General features: G+C 51.4%; 1 protein-coding gene across 3 annotated transcripts in view; it reads right to left on the bottom strand.

The window, feature by feature from the left end:
• Positions 1-20,444, bottom strand: part of FLI1 (Fli-1 proto-oncogene, ETS transcription factor) — an 86,093-nt gene extending 65,649 nt beyond the window's left edge. Inside the window, exons 1-2 of one of the 3 annotated variants that reach the window (XM_048328568.1) lie at positions 19,950-20,444; positions 18,000-18,081 (exon numbers count right to left, since the gene is read on the bottom strand). In XM_048328568.1, the coding sequence (XP_048184525.1) occupies positions 18,000-18,038 (39 nt within the window). In that variant the 5' untranslated portion in view covers positions 18,039-18,081; positions 19,950-20,444. Of the gene's footprint in view, positions 1-7,350; positions 7,540-17,972; positions 18,082-19,949 lie in introns of those variants that run through there. The other 2 variants (XM_048328567.1, XM_048328569.1) reach the window with 2 other exon arrangements.
• Positions 20,445-23,264: the final 2,820 nt, after the last annotated feature.

Genomic DNA, 23,264 nt, shown 5'->3' on the forward strand with positions numbered 1-23,264 from the left:
CCCTCACAGCTGAGGGAAAACCAGTGCGAGAAGAAGGTAATTGCCCTTGAGTGCAGTGGTTTGAAAATAATCCAAATTAAAATATATTGTAACATGCAGGGCTGCCAGTTCCAGCGTGTGCCAGGGCAGTGACTGTGCCTGTGCAACCTTTTTGGGGAGCATTTCCACCAGTGGCCCACACATTTCAGGACACAAATTCCCGGGCTCAGGTATCAAAGTTCACAACACCAGCCTGAGCAAATCACTGAGACCTCAACCCCCGATCTTTGCTTGGGCAGGACATTAAAAATCCCACATCTCCAGCAGCACACTGAGCCTTTGGGTGAAGAGTTTCCCTTTCTGCTTCATTACATTTTAGCCACTAAAAGCCGCCGGTGGTGGCAGCTCTCGCAGTGGTTTCCTTTCAACTGCACCAAGGTCTTGCCCGTGTGCAGCTGGCAGAGATGAAGAGGGCACTGGAACTGCGGGCAGAGAAAATACAAGGCAAAGGTTGGATGGGGAGAGTGTGTGGAGTCCCGAGGAGATTGGGAACAGGAGCAGCAGAGGAGTTACAGTTTCCTTTGTTCTGTTGAAAGGAAAAAGGAAACACATCAGGAAACCAGACTGTGGAGCACAGGAAGTCTCACTCTGGCTGATAAAAAGGAACTGATGTGAGGTTGGTTCAGATGCAGTTATAAGTCAATCAAGCTTGGAACAACAAGAAGAGATATTCAGAAGAAACCAGAGAGCCAAATTCTGCACTTAGCTGTAAAAAGAGTATTTTAACCTCTCCTAATCTTTTCCTTATCTTCTTTTTTTTGAAGAAAGGCTGCTATAAAAAGCCATTCAAATAAGCATTTTCTCATCATACAGAAGTCGGTTTCCTGAGCTCACCACACCTTCCCCTGACCCCACCATACCTTACTCCAGTTTCTTTCTTTCACTCATCAACCAACTTAAAAAACTGTATTCTTGCTGATTTATCTCTTCCCCTCAGATCAAAACCAGCAGTATTAAGAAGGGCAGTTTTTTGCTGAATGAGGAATCAGCAGATGAGTAATGAGAGGCTCTGCTGCCCGCTGGGTTATTTTTCACTGCCTCTGGATGATTGACAAGGATGGTAACGTTCAGTTCCTGGGTGTGCAGCTTTGGCAGGCTGGGCTTAAGGCTTTCTAATTTATTTTAATTGTTTCTGACTCCTTCACAGCCCTAGTGGAGTCCTGGGTTGGTCTATGCTGTAAGAACAAGGACAAGATAAATGCAAATAAAGGAGGAGGCTTCTCCATGGTACTTCCTCTCCTGAGCTGTGTTTCTTACTGGATTTTGGTGAAAAATCAGGAAAAGAAAGAATGCTGGCTACACAGGAAGGGTATTTTCTGTACAGCATCCTGAAGAGAAGCAGTGGCTGGGATTTTGCACAAGCCCTGTGTGATTGAACCTTCCTCCTCTATTTCCCCTTCTCCTGGTCAGGGTGGTATTCCCAAATTTTGCCTTTGGAGAAGCAAGAGGTTTGTCAGGAGAGCCTGAGCCTCCAGCACCCAGTGCTGCACGTCCCTTTGGTTTGGGGCTCTGAAGGAAAAGCTTCTGGTGGAGGAGGAGGAGGAGGAGGAGGAGGAGGAGGGAGGCACCGTTTGTGGTAAGTTCAGCACCAGAGCCAGGTTTCCAGGTGGGTGTTACTGGTGGGGAGATACACATCAGTAATTATGTGGCCTGGTAATGAGAGGAAGGAAGAAAACAAGCAGAAAATGCATCAACATCTTGAAGGCTTTGATACCTGCGACTCAGCAGAGCAGATCAGGCACTGTCCTGTCACACACGGTGCTGTTCATACAATTTTTAGGGTGATAAAGGCACCCAAGACTTGGGTCCACCTCAGACAAATGATTCCCAACAGAGGCAGAAACCCACATTTGGGGCTGGTATTTCTGTCTGTATTTCAAGCCCAGCTATAAAAGTGCAGCCACAGCCTTGTCTGAAAGTGTTTGTTGGCTCAGAAGTGTCTTTGGGCCTCACCCAGGGTTGTGTGATGGCCCCCAGGCAGCTCTTTTTAGGAGCCAGAGCTTCATGTGCATGGGGCACGTGTGTTCAGGTGTGCACCAGAGCACAGGAGAGGCACGGGCAGGGGAGCAGACCTGCTGTCCAGGCCAGGTGAGGGATGTGAAGAGAATTTCCCATTTCTGGTGGAAATTGGCTCCAAATCAAGCTGTTGAACTAAACTTGATGTGTTAGAGCTGCTTTTTCTGGGTGCACATCCATGCACACCAGGCTTCTGCAGCTTTAGGGGTTCGGCAAACCCATGAATATCTGAAACCCTGAGGTTAAGGCTCCCTTGGCTCCTTTGCCTCTCCTGCTGGTGTGTGTTTGTGCTGAGGTGGGACACAGGGTCTCTGTAAGGGCTCAGGTGAACTCAGGCACAAGGAGAGGTTTTTGTTTTTCAAGGGCAACTGATGAGGGGCTGTAAAGGAACCTCAGCCTCTGATGGCTTGTGGGGAACAAAAGACTGGGAGATGCTCTGTGCTGAGGATGTACATTGACGTGTTCTAGACCTGACCCCTCAGAGCAGATGGGAGCTGAACTCAAGAGGAAAAACCTTCTGTGAGTCCAGGAAGGAGAGCCCTGAAGGAAATAAACTCTGCTTCCTGCAAACCTTGCTCAAAATGCCCTTCCCCCAGCACATTGCACCTCTCCGTGTCATCTAAGAGCTCACCCCGAGGTGCAGCCTCCCCCCTGCTGCTCCTGACGGTGACACTGCAAGGAACAGCATCCTGCACCCCACAGAACTCCCCACAGAGATGCTGCCAGCAGGGACGGCAGCTGTTCCCTCCCCCATCCCATGGAAGGAATAGCCCAGAACTGAAATCAATAACTAAAATAAAGGCATGAAATCCTCAGGACATGCATTGCTACTCCTTCAAGTGACCACATCCTGTGAAGGTAAAGCAAATACACCAGGCTCTCAGCACCTCCTTAAAGCCTTAGAGCAAAGCTCCAAGGGCTTCAAATCCAAGCAATTGCATTGTTTTGTCGGGTAAAGGTTTACCTCAGAGCAATCATCCTGTTCTGAGCAGGAGAAAATACACTGCAGGCTCGGAAAAGGCTTTCCCAGTGCTTGCTGGCAAGTGGGAGTCAGCACTGAGCACTCTGAGCTGGCAGCACCCAGCAGGACACCGAGGCTGGAAGTTCGTGCTAAGGCAGGAGATGTCCCTTTGCACGTGGATCTCGAAGGGAAAATGAAGCAGCAACATCAAAATATCCCCATCAGAAAACCTTCCTAAATGGTTTTTGCTGTTCCACCTTAGAAAGTTATTATGCAATATAAATACCTTCGAACGGGGGTCAGGGGAGGAGGGAATATCACTGCTCATGCCCTGGAAATTCCAGGTGGGTTTGTTCCAAATTGCTTTTGAGGGACAGCACCACGGAAAGTCGTCCCTCAAGTCTTTGTGATTTATTTAATATTTTTCCAGTGTGGAGATGAGGAGTCAATGCCCTTTAGCAGGAAAGGCCATCCCTCAGGGGCCAAAGCCGGGGCCGTTAAAAAGAGCCAAACAGACACTAAAATTGCTCAAAAAGGAAACATTTTCTTAGTGTGAGATCCCGATGGCCAAGTTCGAGAGCGAGAGCGGACACCTCCCGCTCACAAACGGCAGCGATTGCTCCAAAACGCAGCCCCACCCTTCGCTATGGCAACGCCAACACACGAGTCCTCCCCCCATTCAGGGACACGGCTGTCCTCCGCTTGAGTAATGCAAAATCCTCACTGAGGGGCTCTCCGATGGCCACAGCATCAGGGTAAATCTGTTTTCATGGAATGAAGGAAACAGCTAAACAAAATGTGCTTTTTCATGAACAGGCAGGCTCTGGCAAGTGTATTTACTTTAATTATTCTCCACGCATAAAGTGGAACTGAAACAATTAAAGCAGCCTGAAACCACACCATTTGTTATTGTGAGGAAGGCCGTGCATGAGCATCTCGCTGATGGTGAGATGGGCCCTTTTCTGATTTACTGTGAGACAATAAAAGCCAAGTCCCCCAAACACAATGCAAGTCCATCAAAGTGGGGTGTTAACCCAAAGAAGATGGGATTTGAATGTCTAGAGGAGCAATAAAAATGTTGGCGACTATTTAAAATTAGTGCAAACACAAGAGTCAGGAGTTTCACTGGCTCCCATCACCATCTGCCAGGGCTGTTCACAGAATACGAGCAGAATGTGGAAATAACTCAGATTTCCTGCACTTCTTCCTCCACAAAACTCTTTGAGCATTGCTCCAGGGAGCACTTTCCCAGCCAGCCAGTTCCACTCCTGCCACGTATTAAACAGATTATTCAGAGAATGCAGCAAAAATCGCCACCAACCTCCTCAGCAGGTGATCTGATTCTCTGCAAGATAAATAACCCTTTGTGAATAAATAAAAATGTGTTCTAGGCCTGGTGCACTGGCTCAGCACTGTCACATGGGATGTCAGTCAGTGCGTGGTGGGGAATGATGACTTCAAGTCCTGAGCTGATCCTGTGTTTTATGTTTATATCCATGGAATTCCCTGTTTGGGCTGACAGCTTGAGGACAATTCACACTCGCACACAGTGCCCACAAGGGATCCACATCCACAAGGACCATCCCAACCACATTTATTGCCTGGCCATGCCCTGTTTCCCCAGCATGGCTCTGAGCCCTTGGGACAGCTCAAGGCTCCAGTGGATTTATCCCTTCCCCTGCAGCAGGGCAGGTGTGCAGTTAAATTACTCCAGGGAGGTAAAACCAGCAGCCAGAGAGTCATCAAAACCCTTTCTGATAAAAAGATGAAGAGCAAAATACAAACCAAGTACTGGAGATTTCAGGGAAAGGGAGAGGTTTGCAAAGCAGGCTGGACCCAACCCCTGCACCTGCCTCTCTGCAGTGAAAGGCTCCAGCTCAATTAAAACAATTAGTCTGTGGAATAGTTTTGCATAGGCTTAAAAAAACAGTCACTTGTCAAATTTAAATTGCTAAAAAAGAAAATCATCTGGAGTGCACAGCCCTGTCCCAAATCTAGCACTTGTCCTCTCCCAGGTCAGGAATATTTCTGAGTTTGGGGTGGGAAGCGCCTGTCCCCGCACCGGAACTCAGATTTCATCTGGGCCCGCCCCGTGTTCTTGCTGCAGATGATGAAAGAACCTTTCCCTGTGTTTTTCTTGCTCTCCAGTCACTGATGTGCATCTTTCTGCCATACTTTCCCCAACACAAATGCAGAGCTCTGAGATAAATCAATGCCTCCGTGGGAGAGCAGAGCTGAGGCCACGATTGCTGTCAAATTGCTTTGCTCGGGATGTGCCCGGGTTTGCTTCACTGTGCCTTCGGAGCTGGACCCACCCTGCAGCACAGGTTAAATATAGAGCTCAGCACACCAAAAACATTGCAGCACCTCAAGCCACATCCTCTCATGCTGCCCTTCACCTGTGAGAAGCCAGGCAAGGGGGTCTCACCCTTCCTGCAGCAAATCTCTCAGTGTGGGGGGCTGGCACTCCTTGGGACCCACAGTTTTGCAGGAAAATTTGCAAGGAATCTCAGCTAATCCTTTGGGCAGGACAGGAGCACTGATCTCAGTGCACGGCACAGAAAGAGGGATCTCAGTGCAAGGCATTGTCAGAGGGGACATGGGGACATGGGGACCTGCAGAGTGCTGCTGGTCCTGGAATGGCGCAGGGAAGGAGCCCAGGAGCAGATCCTGCCCCTGGATCCAGTTTCTCCCAGCCCCACCAGTTCCATGATTCCCGCAGCAGCAGGGCAGCAGGGCAGGAGCAGAGCTGCTGCAGAGCAGTCCGAGGGCAGGCCCAGGCCCGGGGCAGTGACCTGGGATGTGGCCGAGTTCCTCCTTTGGCCGCAGCCTCCAACGTGACTGAGCCGAGCTCGCAGTGTCGCAGTTCCTCATCCCCAAACCACAGCCTGGGGGGAGCAGCTCAGTGCAACGGGGGACAGGAGCAGCTCCAGGGGCTCCAGGAGTTTGGGGGCAGATGGGAACGGTGCAGCTCTGCTCAGGGGATGGTGCAGGGGGCTCCTGGCCTGTGCAGAAAAGCAGGTCCATGTGTGCGCTGCAGCAAAGGCACAGATGGGGGATTTCTGCACTTTCACTGCACAATATTTAGGGCTCCACAAATCAAAGAAGGTTGTGGTGCATTAAATGTATCCTGAATGAGGCCCAGGTTACTTTTTTGCTACAGATCTGAGGAGGTGGAGGGGAAAACCTGTCTTATTCCAGCCATACCTCCCAAATATTTGCTTTCAATGCTCCTGCTTTCTCCCTTCTTTTCTGACATTCACCCTTTCATTCCCTCTTTCCATTTTCTCTTCCTGCCCATCTCCTCCTTCCCTCCCCCTTCTCTTGAAACCTTTCCAAACCGTGCACTTGTCACAAGCTGCAATCTAGGGGAGACAGTTTCAGTTCCTGCCCATTTGCAGCTCCGTTCTACCCAGGTCAGCAAAAGAAAAAAAAAAAAAAGAAAAAAAAAAGAAAAAAAAAAGAAAAAAAAAAGAAAAAAAAAAAGAAAAAAAAAGCACTTTTAAGACGAGCTCGACACCCCACCCAGCCAGGCGATAGGCATCTTTCGAAATCCTCCAACCCAAACACACCCACAGCGTCTCTCGCTTCAAGGCTCCTCTGTTCGAGCGGCTTCTGTTCCGCAGCACTCCCTCAAGAAGAGCCCGTCAGAATCACACGAGGGTCCCCCAGAGCCAGCCCTGTGCTGCCTGGGCTCCGAGAAGCACCTCAGGGAGCTTGGAAAGGCTTGGTTTATCTTTCCAGGGACCGAAAGAGTGGCCGGTTGGCCGGGGGACAGGAGGGGGAACTGCACTCCCAGCCCCAGCAGCGTCCCTGGTTGCTCAAGGCCACCAGAGGTTGGTTATGTTGGTGGTTTATTTGCCACACTCCGCTTCCTTTTTCCCCAAGCCGGGGTGATGTTTCTGCTCCAACCCGGGGCTTTTTCCGCGCCAAAAAACCCAAAAAAGTTGCTGGAGGAAACGCACGGGCGACCACCAGAGCCAGGGCCGGGCGAGGGACCGGGGCCAGGGGCACACGCACATCTGGGGCAGCTCCGAGCCACGCCGGGGACAGGAGCTGTCACTGCCCTCCGGAACCGGGGGACGGGAGCTGCCCACTCCGCGGCCCCTGGCCCAGGGGTACGAGCCGGCTGCGAACCCCCGAGCACCGGGGAGGCGACGGGAGAGCCCCGAGACCCGGCGGCGGCGGCGGCGAGAGAGGAGGAGGAGAAGAAGGAGTAGGAGGAGGAGGAGGAGGAGGAGGAGAGAGCCCGGCCGGAGCCGGCCCCCAGCCCCGCGCCCCTTTCCAGAGCCCCCCCAGGCAGAGGGGACCCCCAGCCCCTCCTGCCCCCTTACCTTAATAGTGCCGTCCATCGGGAATAACTTCCAGCCGGGACCAGCAATATTCCACACATTGACCCGGTTTAGCCTGCGACTGACGCCTCCTGAAGTTTTTTATCCTTCTCTCTCTTTTCGCTCTTCTCGCTGCCCTTCCAGCGGTTTCGTTGCTCTCTCCGTACCCCCTCTCCCCCTCTCTCCCTCCCTCCCTCCCTCTCTCTCGGTCTCTCTCTTTTTTTGACTTTGGTTGTTGCAGCAGAGCGAAAAAGAGACAGTTAACCGGATGAAACGTTTTTTTCTGCTAATTTTGGGAAGTGAAGTCACTCGAGGAGGAAACCTTCGTCTCTACGCTGGTCCTGCCTTCTTGATGAAAATATATATATTTTACATACAGGATATTTGCTCCATTTAGATAAGAAGGGGCAGAACAATGGCCACCTCTGTCACAGCTCTTGTTTGTCGCTGGGACAGCCCGGCCAGCGCAGCGCTTGCCTCGCACCCCAGCCCGTGTTAGCCCGCCTGTGTCATCCCCCAGTTTAGTTTAACGTGGGTTTTTGCCATTTTTTTTTCCTTTTGGCTGGAGCAGCTTTAGCCTGACTCACTGAGTTTCCGTCTCTTCCCACAGATTTTTTTATTAATGCGTTTTCCAGTCAGCGGGAAAAATTAAGGGGAGAAAACCGTAAATGCGACTCAGTGACGGCAGGCGGAGGGAGAAAAGAAAAACCTGGCCATTAAAACGCATTTAAAGCGTATTTCGAGCCCTCTCCTTCACGCCTCCCAGCACGGAGCGTGAGCCGAGGGTGCCAGGAGCGAGCGGTGAGTCCCATAATGCAGGACAGACGGACGGCCCAGGGTTAAACAGAGGCTGCGGATGGGGCTGGGGCACGCCGAGGCTCTCGGCCACTTTCGCCCCTTCCCCTCACTCCCGCTCGTCTCGCCGGGTGGCATACGGGGCTCGGAAGGGAAAACCCTGGGATGGATAGTTTTCCATCCTTCCTTTCAGGTGCCGGGAGTCCTTTCCCAGCCTCCTCTCACAGTGCGAGCTCCTCGCTGAGGTGTTAAACCCCACGCAGAGCGGGGGGACACCCCCACTTGACAAAAATGTCAAAACCTCACAATAATCGTCAGAAGAGCGGAATTTACCGCTCCTGACGGGCACAGCAAACAAAACCCCTCAGCCAGCAGCCTGTAAATCTCGCCTCAGACCTGGCGTGCAATTCTGCCTCTCATTCAAACGGGAGCGAGCAGCGGAGGAGAAACGCGCGTTTTCCTTTTTCCGGGAAAAGCCGAACCCTTCCAAAGGAGCCGGGGAAGGGACACAATGCCCGCCTGTGCAGCTCCCCCGCTCCCCCCGCCCTTGCCAAAATAACCAGCGGCGGAACACATCATGCAACAGCCGGGGCGTCCCTGCTGCCCCACTTCCACAAAGCGGGGGGCAGAGCAGAGGGGGGAAGAGGAGGGTGAAGCAACGAAAGAAAAGTGTCAAGGCGGGAGGACACCCTGCACATCGCTGGAGAGCATTACCTTGTCCAGTGCCGGTTGTGTCCAGGCTTTTTGTTTCCCCCTGTCTTTAGTCCAGCCACGGGGGGGGGGGGTGAGGGGGGGCAAAATGATCTCCAAAGTGATCCTGCCCCTTCCAAAAGGGAAGTGCAATAATGCCACCGGTGTTTCTAGCCGGCCGCGGCAGAGATGCCTTATTAATACTTTATTTCTCCAAGCCCGGAGCTGGCAGGAGAGAGCCGCAGATCCCCCTTGCCCCTCCCTCCCCTCCCTCCCTCCCCCTCCTCTGAAATTAGCCTCATCAATTCAGCTACAATTTTGCAGTTCGGATGCAGACACGGGGCTGAACGTGACCAGACCTGGAGGTTTTGGGCTCGCTGCTTGCCAGCGATTGAGGCCGCCCGCAGCCGGGAGGTGAAGGGGGAGCGCAGGGACAGCGCGGCCCCCGCACCCCCGGCCTCCCCCGTCTGCCCCGCAGTCCCGGGGTCTGCGCCGGGGTCCCCCGAGAGCAGCACATCTGGATGCTGCTAGCGGGGTCAGGTCCCCCCTCGCCTAGGGCCACAAAACTGGAGTTCAATTAAAAGAAATCACGGTTAACCCTTTGCTTTCCTCATTCCTCTTTGCTTTTCCCTGCCCTCTGTCCTGTCCCCCCGCCAAAGCTCCCGTCCCGGCTCCCCCCTCGGCGTTCCCACATGGCAGGAGGCTGCAGCGAGCAGAAAAGCGAGAGGTTAAAGGGAAGAGTGAAACGCATCCTTTCAAAACCCAAATGGTTTCCTCTCTAGACAACGCTCTCTACCAGCCCCGACAAACACCGCGGGTGGGGGTGAGGAAGAGGACAGGCTGAGGATCCGAACCGCGAAAGGAAGGAGGGAAAATCCCCTGGAAGGAGCCTCTGTCACCCACGGACCTCACTCGGCACTTTGAGCTGGGGCTGCGGGACCGACGGTGGGGGAGAGCCGGGGATCCGGGCGAGAAACCACCTGGAAACGCGCCCAGCTCACGGGAGCCGAGCCCAACACCCTCAAAAGCCCCCGAGCCCAACACCCCGAGCCCAGCCTCTCCAAACCCCTTTGCCCAGCTCCGGGCTGGAGGGACAAACAAATCCGGCCCCCGCCGCCCATCCCCGGCGCTCCCAAAGACGGGAAGGTGCCAAACAGACCCCCCGCCATCCCACCGGGAGGTGTTTCAGGAACCCAACTCTACATTTTATGGCCAGACGGGCACCGTGACCCCCAGGGGCTTATTTTGCATGTCTGGGGATGAATCGAACGGAGCCTGCTCGGGTCACTCGGGGTACCGGGTCTGCCAGGGATGCTCCGCGCTTCACCTCCTGTGTTTGGTCTAAAATAACATTTGGGAGAATCCAAGAGATAAGGGAATGAGCGAAGCTGTTACACACTCTAAAGACAAGAGGAACACTCTGCTATTTTCCTCCCAAATAACGAACGATAGAAGCTTTGCTTTATTTTTTTTCTGTTTTTTTTTTTTTTTTAAAACACCGCCCCCCCAAAAAAACAAAACCAAAACAAACAAACCAAAACCCCCTCAAAACCAAACCCAAAGCCACCCTGGAAGTTATACCAAAGTTTTTTGGAAAAGGCTGGAATATTCCTAACCTCCGTGCGCCAAGCTCTGAATCATCCTAGGTGGTTGTGCCGTGACTCTGGGTATTTAACTGTTCTTTAACTGAGTATTTAACTGAGGTTTGAACTGCTATTGAACTGAGAATTTAACTGTTATTGAACTGAGAATTTAACTGTTATTGAAGTGAGAATTAACTGTTATTGAAGGGCATTTAACCAAGAAGAAGGGAGCCGAGACAGGCGGGGGAAAGCCGGGCACGGGGCTGAGCGATGCGCGCCACTCTGGGTCTGTTGCTCGCCCTTTGGATGCACATGTACGTACAGCAGAGGAATTAGGATCTGTTTAATGTGGTCACCACCAGACATCTGGAAAATCATTTGATCTTGGCAACCACGGAAGATTTCAAATGCTTACATCGGGACAGGCTGGTAGAAATCTGTTACTCCTCTATTATTATTATTATTATTATTATTATTATTATTATTATTATCTTTCACTCCGTTAATGAATGTAACGGAATTGTCGAGCGGCGTTTTTAATCAGTTCAATATCGATCTCAGGCGCTCGGCACCTCCCCACCTCCTCTCCCCGTCCCCAGGGCTGGGTCCAGGGGCTGCAGCCCCACACGGAGAAGGTGAAAACGCCGCGTTCGGCGCGATCCGAACGAAAAGAAAGAGGATCCACTGGGGGGATGTGGCCTGGAGCTGTTTGGTGTCCGGACCCAAAGGAATTAACCCTCGGTGCAGTTCGGTGCCAGTCCCTCACAGAACCCCAAAGATTTGGGTTTTCTGTCTGTCACCCACACGGGATTAGCGGGCATCGCTTCCTAACTAAACCCGCCAGTTATTCCCTAGGAATAAACACAGTGAAAACCTTCCCCAGCCCCACTGCAGGGTGCGAATCTGATTTTGCGAGGATGGGAGAGGGGATTGGCTTCTGTCACCCTCTCTGACCCCAACAGCATCAGCTGAGCTCTCGTTGTGCCCAGCCTGGAACTGTCGCTGTGAACTAACGCGGTGACGGGGAGGGCAGCTCAAAACCCCCCAGACATCCACGCCCTGGCTTTGTCGCTAGCAAGTGCCTCGTTTCCCGCTGACTGTGGCACAGTGTCCCCTTCTTTAAAGGAGCTTCCAGTACACGCGTATTTACAGAGCCTGCGCTGGGTGCATTGTGTGTGTTATCCATCTAATAATATGATTTTCTCCATAACTTGCTATACATTTATTCACTCTAAACGTAATTCTCATCATTCTGTACTTGCAGGGGGACAGAGTTCATCCTTCACTGGAGGAAAACTCTCCCCCAGCTCCAGAGAACGTTTAAAATCCCCGGCTCTGCCTTTCCTCTGGCACCGACCCCGCCGCAGAAAGAAAAACGCGACGTGTTTTGTTTGTGTTCTAACCCCACATTCTTACGAGCAAAAAGCCCAAACTGCAGCCCTGGGATTCGATCCCCAGAAGCGAATCCCAATTTTAGACCGAACTAATTGGGCAAACCTCCGCTTTTCAGCTGCAGCAATAAAAGGCAATCAGGAGAGGCTTCCAGCTGCAGAACTGAAGGATGGGGTCCCTCCTCCCCACAGGAACAGCCCAGGGGATTTGGGAACCTGAAGCCGGGAAGTTATTCCCCGCTAATCGGTACTAAGTAAAACTTAAAGTCTTAAAAGTGGAGTGGAGAAGATGCAGGAGCTTTGAAGCTGCTTGGCAATGAGGGGCGAGCGGGGCGAGCGGTGTCCTGGCCGCTTTTATTTGAGTTCCATGTCCCAATAAAACAGCCCCCGCCCTCCCTCCCTCCCCCATCCAGCAATTATTGAAAAGCTGAGGCACAAAAAACAAAAATACCGAAGGCCAAAAAAACAGACTGCAGTGCACTAGCTCCGAACGTCTGGCCCCTCGCTTGAGGCCATAATTAATTTGAGATTTATTTTTATTGGAGAACCCAGTCTCGTCTGACCTTAGCCAAACAAGACTTCAGCGAGACCCTTGATGCGCTTGAATGGAACAGAATATTTCTCTCGAACTTCTCTTCAGGCGGCCGTGCCTGCTTTGAATTTGTTCCTCAGACTTCATATGTTTGGAGATTTACAGGAAAGATTTAAAGCATTTTTCCCCCTTAGCATTCACTCTCCCTTTTCTTCCCTTTTTGCTGCCCTTTCCCTCCACACCTCCTCTCCTTCTAAACACGGGGCCGGAGAGCGTAGGGAGGGCTGGGATACGAAATTCCCTGGATCCAGCATATTGGGAGGGGGGCGTTTTTCTGTAAATCGGGAAAGAATGGAGCCATTAAAAGGTCGCGGAGCTGGGGAGGGGGGTTGGTTGCTGCTGCCTAAAGACGGAGGTCACTGCAAAAGCTCGTCCCTTGTGCCCGGGAGTCTGGTTTATTTTAGAAAGCTCCAACACGTCACAATTCCAGGAGAAAAACAACTTTTCTCCCACCTCGACTTCGATTCAGGCCGTGTCCTGAAGGCAAAGCGGGGAAGGAGCAATGTCAGCCCTTCCCTAAGAGCGCGGGGCTGAGCACGGGGAAACGGCAGGACACGGGCACGCGGAGAGGGGCTTTCCTCTTTAGGGCAGAGGGTGCAAACGAGACCGAAATCCTTACGCACGGAATTGTCACAAGGCGTTCATCAACGAGCTGCTGAAGCCCGACAGTTCAGCAGCGTTTGTGATCCCAGAAATGGGTGTCAAAAGGGAAAACGAAGAGAAACGATTGGGTGCACACGGAGTTAGTGATCGCGGAGGGTGAGTGGCGTGGGAGTTCACAGCAGCTTCTGCCCCCGAAGCCGCTGCGGTCCCCACCTTCTCTGGAGGGGCCTGTCCCGTCCTCCCGAGCCCAGGGAGAGGGACTGGAATCCTCCGGGATGCCAGGAAGGGGGAAAAGGGAAACAAGAATGAGCAGAAAAGGATGAAGCGCTGGAGGATGCACTCAGTAGGAACATCAGCACCCGGACCGGGGAAAAACAGTCCAGGGAGGTTTTGGTTTTCCCTTTCCTGCCGGGCTCAGGTTGTCCAGCTGCTCCTGGGAACACGGGCAGGTTTCCACCCGCGCATCCCTGAGCACCTGCGGGCTGACCCCTCTGCAGCGCCTTCCCCTCGCTCGGTCCATCAGGCACCAATCCCGCCGCAAAACCAACGAAATCCCGGGATATTTTTTCCTGGCAACCTGTCCCCTGCTCCTGTTCGGCGGGAAAGGGACGTGTCCGTGCCAGGGTTTGGCAGTGCCCGCCCCAAAGAAAACCTCACTGTTTTGTCCTTAAAAAAAGAATTTACCCCCTCTCTCTTTAGGGCTTCTGTAAACTTTCCAGGCGGAGGGAGAGCAAGAACAAGCCCAATATTGTTCCCAGCCACGCAGCCCCTTTTCCCTCCATGAATATCCTTCTTTGTGCTGCACCACGAACCTTAGGGCTGCGTTAAAGCCGGGCTTAAAGGGGGAGCCCCGCTCCAGAAGGAAAAGAACTCCAGGAGAAGGAAAGGAGTTCCAGAAGAAGGAAAAGCATCTCCAGGAACAGGAAAGGGGCTCCAGGAGAAGGAAAGGAGTTCCAGGAGCAGGAAAGGGGCTCCAGGAGTGGGAAAGGGGCTCCAAGAGAAGGAAAAGTATCTCCAGGAGCAGGAAAGGAGCTCCAGAAGCAGGAAAGGAGCTCCAGGAGCACGAAAGGAGCTCCAGGAGCACGAAAGGAGCTCCAGGAGCAGGAAGGGAGGGAGGCTCACCCCGGCCCCGGCTGCCTCGGGGAGGGCAGGGCACGGGAAGCGAAAGCAGAAGCGCTGAGTGTGCGAGGAGCAGGCGATAAAGGGGCACACGAAGCGTTCGGACGTTGCCCAAGGGCAGAAGAAAAGCGCGGGTGAATAATGAACCCCCAGAATTGCTCTCGTGCCGCCTTTCCACGGATCTGAAACCACCGACTGGCGGGGCAGGAGGGGAGCGAGGGCTGCTCTAGCCCTGAGGAGCTCGTGGCAACGGGAATAATTCCAAAATCAGTATTCAGAGGTCACGGTGCTATGCTTATGGCCCTAATTCTTCCCATATCCCTCCGGTCAGGACTCCAGCTCTGTCTTCTTTTAACATTTCATTTCCCGATTATATTCCAGGTTTCATTCCCTAAAGTCAAGTCCCTGTGTTTAGATGAGATTGGCGCCCTCTGACACACGGTGAACTATGAAATACTCACAGGTCAGTCAGTCCCTAATGGTCTGAGGAACAGAAATTCTTCAGCAGTTCTGCAGAATCAGCCATGAAGGATCAAAATTCTTTTTTATTTCTACGGATTCCCAGCCCTCCACTGAGTTAAGGCCCCTACAAGAAGTGGGTATGAGAGAGAATTCAGCATCAGGAGTTCTGTGGGATTGGGTTCCCCTGTCAGGAGTTCTGTGGGATCTGGTATCAGTGCTTTCCATACTCCTCTGTGCTGTGATAGAAATGGAGGTCACAGAACCGAGAGGCTGAGCTCCAATCCGAGTGACTCCACGTAAAAGTCCTTGTTAAAACGAAGTGTTTTCGAATGAAATCCTCCTGCAGCTCCCTCACCTCACCTCACCCCTCAGTCTGCATTTGGAAAGCCATGGCAAGAGCTCCGTGGCCTGGAGGTGCTCATGGGATATTGGGTGAGTTTGTTCCTCTTGGGAATTCCTGTGGAACACCCCCTGGGCTCCAAGCCACAGAGACGAGGCATTTTCTGTCCAAGGCACAGAGTAAACCTGGAGTTGATGCACCCTGTCCATCTGTCGGGGAGGATTTGTAGGAAAGATCAATCCCAATCTCTCTTTTTCTGGTGGAATCCCACCACATCCCACAAAAGTAACGAAGAAAATACTTCTCCCATCCATAAGACAGCAAATAAGGTTTTGTGGAGAAGGAGTGACATGAAAAGTAGTAAGAATAGACACAGAAAGAGAGAGGAATTGGGACTCAATCTTCTCTCAATCTTCTGCTTTTCAAACCTTGTGCTCCCCAGAGCTTGGGAAGCCCTCCCAGGTCGGTGTGGGGAAGCAGGAGGGGAAGGAAGGCAGCAGGGTCTCAGTGGGACCAGCCCCTGTTTGGCTGCAGCCACACTGGGAGACGGGGAAGTGAGGGGCCCTGCTCAGGAGCACCGAGCTCCCTCCACCCGGGAGTGCATCCACAGCCACATTTCCCACTGCCTGGAACATCCATCAATCCCAGCTCTCCTGGGAATAACTCAGGCACCGTCAGCACCTCTCTGTTCCCTCTGGACGCGTTTGAGTCACTGGAAGCTGCCACCAAACTCCGAGGGGCAGAGACTGACCTCACCCATGTGTTTAAGGGTCAAACTTCCCTGGATTTCACTCCATTCCCACTTTTTTGAACAGCTCTGAGTGAGCTGCCCTGGTACCATTTGGTCCCACTGTGACAGAGCTGCCTGACTCCAACCACTGAGGGTTGGTGGCAGACATTTCCTTTGTCTCTGGAGGATTTTGGATCAGACTCCATCAAAATCCCATTGCTTTTTTTAAGGACAGGAACAAATCCTTTCCCCAGTGCCATCGGGGTGGAAGAAGCTCTGCAGACAAAACAGCAGAGACAGAATCCTTGCCCAAAACAATGTCAGCTGAGGAGGAAGGGTTGGGTTAGAGGCAGAGCCCGGCATCCCACAGCTCATCCCTCCCTCCACACTGTGAGTCCCACCTGGAGAGCTCTTCCTGGTGGATATGGCACAAACTCCCAGGAACAGAGCTCTGTTCCAGCCTTTTCCTGCAGGGCTGCGCTTCACAAGGAGGCTGCCCTGACAGGGATAGGGACAGGCTCCCCCAGCTCTGCTGGAATGTTCCATTATTCAGCCCTGGGTCTCCGTTCCACTCAATTCAAAAGGAATTTTCCTCCTAACTGGAGCAGGCCAGGATCTGCCTCCACACCCAGGGCAGTGATGCCACACTGGAGGATGTCCCAGGGCCTTCATCTCCTCCCTGCAAACAGAGCATCCCGGAGCACTGCCCACATCCCCAGCTCCAAAGGGAACCAACGCCACAGCCAGTCACGCACTGGAGAACATCTCCCTTCGCTTGGACTCGGAGGGATTTGCCTTCCCCAGACCTGAATTTCAGCTGTTTTCCACAAAATTTCTGGTGTTTCAGAACCTGGTCCAGAGCTGTGCAAACTTAATGAGCAGAATTAACTCACCAACATGCCCTGAAACACCGAGATGGGAGTGGGATCTTGGGGGATATCAACCCAACAGGGAATCCTGCCCATTCCTGGTTGGATCTGCTGTAGAAACGTGGAGCAGCTGCACGAGTTCACCCAGTGCCAGCTGACCTGGGATCATCCCAAGCTGGTATTTCCACTGCTGACTGTCCCAACAAGCCACCCAAACTGAGACATAACCTCGGGATTATCCACAGGAATCATCCCCAATAATGTGGATGCACGTGAAAATCCCAACTGGGGCACGGATCATTGAGAGAGGGAAAGGGGGAAAAAAGAGAGAGCGAATTCCTGTAATAAATTATTCATTACAAATTATCCACCCAACTCTAGTTAACACCCTCCTGTGTTTCTTCAGGGACAGGAGAGGTTGTGGTTTAGATTTTCCCTAAGTGCTGCTGCATGCAGGGTTTGCCTCAAACGTGTAACCCAGATGTCCCAGGCTTGGTTTATTTACATTCTTGGGAACTGTTGTGAAAAACCCCTATATGATGTCAAATATAATAGAGAGCTCAAGTGAGGTACAAAGGGACAAGGCTGTGCCAACCCTGCTTTGGTTTTTGTTTTAATCTTTAAAACAGAAAGAGGCAGAAGTGGGCCATTGAAAGAATTGTAAGATCCATTTTTTAAATGAAAAAAAAGAAAAAAAAATATATATGCAAGCAAGTATTTGGAGTGCAAGGTCTGGTAATATCAGTTCAAAACCAACAACTGAAGTTAATTTCCCCACTAAATTGCATGGAAACACTCAAGGAAAACCACCAGGAGCACGGAAAGAAATCTGTGTTACACAGCACTGCCTGGTGTGACAATCCATTGCTTCAGCAGCTGACAGAGATGTTTGCCTTTGACTCATTCAACATTTCCCCCCTCTAAATCCATTCTGAAATGGACCTTTCAGAAACCGCACAACTCCACAGATCACCCTGCACCTGGAATTAAGGAGCTGGCACGGCGGAGAAGAGAAATGAAATTTAGCTCTGGTTTGGGACTAAGAGGGGCTGGGAGAGCAGAAAATTGGGAGGAAATTCAAGGAACCACTATGAGAGAAGTCTGGGATTTAACCCAGCAGCACAGCCCCATGGTGGCGGTGGTTCCAGAGCAATAAACCAGGACCACACTGGGATTTAGGACACCCTGACTAGAGGATAACCCAGCAAACGCAGCATCGATGCAGGAGAAAAGACAAGCCCACCTGAACTCATTGTTTGTCCCCAATGAGACAACTTTTGACTCAGCCCTGCACATTTCCAAAATTAGAAATTTGATATTTCAGCCTCTGCCCCCTCTCCCACCGAAGATCAAGGGATTTTTCTCCTGCTAAATTCAGTAAGAAAGGGAATGAGATTTTCAACCAATACAAACGACCGTGAATTTGGGAGGATTGGAATTTTTGACATTACCTGTTTAAAGATGCTGTCATGTCTTACCTTGACGTAAGACGAAGTGTCTGGTACAGTCTGAAACATCCTTACTGGTTTATTAGATATATTTAAAGGTCCTAAATTTGACCTGAAATAAATCATACAAATACTCCAGGTCATATATATGCATACAGAAAACTAAAGGAATAAAGCCTGGTTTAAAGATAAGATTGGTACTAAAATTCAGAGGGGAATGATCGAGCATTTAAGCGTAGCTTTTCAAAGACAGAGAATCCCATCAACACAGCAACTAAAATCAAGTGAGAGAGAGCAGAGGTTTATTTCTGGGTTATTTTGGTTTTTCCTTTGGATTCCCCCTCCTGCTCAGGAAAAGAGCCTTCTTCACTTTTGACCAGAGCAGAGGGAAACGTTTGACATTTGATTAACTGAATTTCTTAGCCAACAATTAAAAGCCAGCTGAAATACTCGTGTTTTCATGTCGAGCCTAGTTAACCCCATTGACTCGTACCCCGAGGTTTCCCTGGGCTGAGTGAGGGGCCCTTGCCTTTCCCGGCTCATTGAAACCATCCCGAGCCATTAACCCGCCGGCCCCGACTGATTTAAAGAACCTTCCTCACCAGCAATAATTAAACCGTAAATTAAAAAATATCCCGAATGGAAACATCGCTGCAAATATTAAAAAAACTCTCGGGGTTGCCAATCCCGTTTCTATTTCGGGTCCTGCTCAGACTTTATCTCAGACTTTCTGCGCTCCTGAGACTCGATGAGCTCCTGATGAACAGGTTTTTGGGGTTTTTTTTTTGCCTCCAACCCCCAAAATTGTCACTACAGAGACGCAGAGATGAACAACAATGGTGAAAAACGGGACGATGTGTGGGAAAACAGACCCGCAGCCACCAAAACATCCGACAACCGATTTTATTTGTCCTCCCGGCTCCTCTCGGGGTCTGGAGTCCTCCTGGAACGTGCCAGAAAACAATCAGCTAACTGTAATTAGCTAAGTGTAATTAGTGCCTCATTAAGAAGCATCCCTAGCCTGCCGCTCCTAAGCGCTGCTGCTCCGTCCCGTTTTCCCGGGATGGAAGGCGAGAGTCGGACATTGACCCGGGAATTACCGCAGGAAAATGATCCGACAGGATGGGAAGGATGCGCCAAGAGCAGCGCACGAGCGGCCCGCGCTCCGGGCTTGTTGCTTTGGGGTTTTTTCCAAGCTCTTGAGGAAAAGCTGTGGGGTCCTGACTGCGCCTTTAGCGCCGCTTGTCCGGGTCTAACCCGAGCCAGCCCCGGGGTTAATTACAGAGCTCTGTTAATGAAGCTGCCCGGCAGCTGGAGCTGCGCCCCTGCAAAGCCCGGGGACACCCCCGCGCCCCCGAAACATCGGCGGAGTTATGGAAAAGAAAAAAAAAAAAAACCAAAAAAAAACCAAAAAAAAAACCCAAGAAAAGAACGCCGCAGCCCAACAACTGGGAAAGAAAAGTTCTGTATCTGCACGTAACCCCCCTTTTATTGATTTCTCAAGTATTTATTGCGCGTCCAGCTGGCACGGGAGGGCAAGCGGCTCTAAGGCAGACAATGTGTTTCTGATAAGTACAATTCTTTTTTTTCCTGTCGTCCTCCCTCCTAACACATTCCAGTTTCTTTCGCTTCTGAACTTGCGCCGGGGGGTGGGGGCAGGCAGAGTGGAGGGACAAGGTAATTTTGCCTCGCCAGTAAATTTTCTGGGGTCAAGGATTCCCATATTGGTTTCCCCCGCTCCCCTCTTTACCCCTGATTAGCGTCCCCCCCCCCCGCCCCCCGCCTCCTTTACCTCCCTGTTGTAATTACGCCTGTGCATGTAAATAAATCCATCTGCATATTTTGGAGCCGGTTCTCGAGAGTCTGCACTGGATTATTTATCAATCGTCTCGTCCTGCCAGCGTCAGCCGCGATAGAAAAAGGCCTCTTAAACTCCTTTTAGAATCGCTTATTCTCATCGCTATGATTGAAAGGACTCACCTCTTAGACCCTTTGCCCTCAGCCAGTGGCAGAGCAGTTTGTAAAGATCCAGGTTGAGACCAAACCCAAGCTCCCCGCCAGCTGTGGATCCCTGCCCTTGCCGCTGCAGTTTTGCAGGGAGAAGAGAGATTTCAACTTGTTGGATCCAAAGCAGCGCTGAAGTTAAAATTCCCAGCCCATCCAGACAGGCTGCATCAAGCAGGCATTTCCTCAGGGGGCTTCTGTGCTGCTCGCAGCTCCAGGACGTGCTTTGCTTTCCTTTCCCTCGCTTCTCTGCCCTCTACTTTTCATTTGATTTCCGTTTGCCCCCCTTATCAATATTCCAGCTGTTCCCTCCGATTATTCGTGGCCATGGGACATCCTCGCCCCATGAGCCCTCCTGGCGCTGTGAGCGACTTTAAACAACACACCGAAAAAAAGGAAAAAGAGAAAAAAAAAAAAAACAGGAAAAAAATTCAAAACTTTTAAAAAAAACTATTGCTGAGGAGTCAAGCCGAAAAGAGACGCTGAGTGGAGCTCAAGTGCTACTTTAAATTCCCCTTTTTAAAACCAGGAAGTTTCAAATATCCGTTTTTAAATCATCGTTCCTTATTTTGAGGGTTTTTTTCCTTACTCTTACCTAGAAAAGAGTTAACCCATTTCCCCCTGCAGCAGGACCGAAAGCATGACGGAGCACGCTGCAGATGCTCGTGGCTGGGAAAGCGGGATGGAATCGGCTCCAAACGATTCCTTTGGATCAAGAATTCCGCATTTCTCCCTGCAAGCCGAATCTCCAGCTCTTTTTAGCTATTTCGTAAGAGCCTATCAAATAGTAACGCGTTCAGGAGGGAGAGGGAACACATCTTCAATCCAGGGATGTTTTTCTCCCCATCGGAGTCACGTTCCTGGTGCATTTTGTCATCTCAGAAGCCTTCGCAGACAATATTTTGCGCTAACCTGGGCAAAAAGTTCCAGGGATTTTAGTACAACATCAATTTTAAAATGCAGCCCTCAGAAGGGTTACCAAAACTATTTGGAAAATGTTCTCCCATTCTCTATTCTCCTTCTCCCCTTCCCGGCTTTGCCCCAAATTCCAACATATTGAAACATTTTTCTCCTTAATAAGAGGAACATATAAAGTGAAGGGGTGAAAGGGCAACCTGGGAGCCGTGCCTTGAGCTCCGCACACAATTTACTCCCTGGTAGACGAGGCGTTTAGCATTCCTCCCAATTTCCAAGGAAAACAGACTCAGACCTGCACCCAGCGATCAGGGAGCTCGCCGCTTTTTAATATAGAAATTCTTGGGATTCTTTGTTGTTGTTATAATTGTTGTTGTTTGTGGCGAGAGAAACCCTTTCCCTCAAGGTGAGGGGACGCGGATTTTAGGGAGAAGCTGCTTTGGGATGGAAGGAAAAGCAAAGCGACCGGAGGGACTCGCGAGGAGCTCAGGAGAGAAGGGATCGGGGAACAAATAGGAGAGGAAGGGAATAGGGAAAAAACCCTTTAAAATCAAAAGCAGCGTTGTCATCATTAAAGGCTTTTTAAAAATCGCGTGCACGGGGTTCAAAATGCTCTTTCCAAGGCTTAATCTCATTATTCTGCGGGGATGGGAACAACTCTGCACAGCCCAGCCGGCCGGGGACCGAACGGGCTCACGTTTCAAAGTCATCGCTCATTCTTTTCTCACGTTTCCGCGTGTGAATTACGCGAACACGGCGCACGGCAGGAACCCCGAGGGCTCCGCTCTTGTGTTCCCTGACGCCTCGTTCCGTTTTCCTGGCGGGGCAGGGAACCCGCGAAGGCATCTCTGCCCCTTCCTCTCATTTTCCTCTTATTTTCCTGCACTTTTCCAGCAATCTCAGCCTGGCTCCGGCAGGGACCCCCGAGCACACGCACAGCCTGCAATGAAACAACCTTTAAAGGTTGGCGTTAACAGAAATTTTGGGGTGTAAAGCACTCCCAAGTTCAGGGGAAACGCCTGCCCCGAATCCCGAGCTGGGTTTGCTGTCCCTTGTAACCAAACCCCACAGCCGAGGGGAGAAACCCATGTGGCCACTTCCAGCCATCCTGGGAGCTTTACTAGCCCAAAAGAAAATTGCTGGCAAATTGGAAACAGCTGGAGCGTCGGGGACTGAAAAAAAACCCCCAAGCCCACCGCCCCCCTGCTCTCCTGGGCAGGGAAAGTTGCAGGGGTTTTGTTTACACGAGCATCTCGGAGGCAGAGCCCGCATTTCAAGCTTTCCTCCCCAAACCGCGGGTGACTTGTTCGTAAGCAACATTTCAGCATCCCTCAGCGGCGGCGGTGTTCTAAAGGTGCCAATGAAATCCTTCCCGCAGCTCCCGCTCAAGGGAGAGGACAGTGTCCCCGTCCCCTTGAACGGGGTGCGACACAAAACCAGCGGCTTCAGCCGCACAAAGGGTTTTAGCCCAGGGCGCGGGGGAGCTGACAAGTGCCGCGTTCCCATGAGACAGCTGCTGCGACAAACGGAACGCTGCAAAAGCTCCGAGCCCCGCAAAATGTGCTCTTTTCATGTTTTCTATTTATTAGCTCCGTTAAGAGAAAACAGACTCATACGAGTCCCAAATGGAGGCAGGGTATTAAAAGAGGCATGTGAATGCTCCAGCAATTACAGCTGAATTTGATTAAAAACGTCATGAGGGCTGCAAAAGCGGGAGTTACCTGATCCACTCACCCCGAGGTTGCTTTAGGATGAATTATAACACAATTCATTTTATTTTAATAGGTCGCTATAAGATTAGCTGTTTAAGGATGGAGCCGCGCTGTAAATGTTTACATCAAACCGGAGAGCAGCGAGCTTTCCTTTCGGCTTGTTTAGAAATCATGTTTATTACATTTTAAAATTCCTTAACATGTTAATTAGGAAGAAGGGGAAGGTCTGGGAAGGCAGATGGAGCTCCAGTGCTTGATATGGAACCACACACACGCTGCTGGGCTTCAGTTTCTCTCTCCTGGCAGGAAAACGTGGGGTTTTGAACTGGCCACCCCCGTTTCCACGTGCTATGGGGAAATAATGACAACAACTCGTTCTGCCCCTGCTCCTCTCCCAAAATCTGTCGGCACCTCAAAACCTGGGCCCGTGGCCAAGAAGAGCAGCCACAGGTGAGGTGACGACTCTGTCCCAGTGAAATTGGCCACCACGACACCCAGATTTGGGTGTTTGGGAGGGAAAAACGGGGAGATCCATCGGTGACCAAGGGCAGAACCCCACAGGAATGGAGGATCCCAAACACCTTCCACATCCTGCTCCCTCTGCAGGGACTGGCACTTTGTGCTTCAGGGGGCACAAACTTCGCATCCCACGGGTAAATCCCGG

This window comes from Corvus hawaiiensis, chromosome 25 (assembly GCF_020740725.1).
Source record: "Corvus hawaiiensis isolate bCorHaw1 chromosome 25, bCorHaw1.pri.cur, whole genome shotgun sequence".
NCBI lineage: Eukaryota > Metazoa > Chordata > Aves > Passeriformes > Corvidae > Corvus > Corvus hawaiiensis.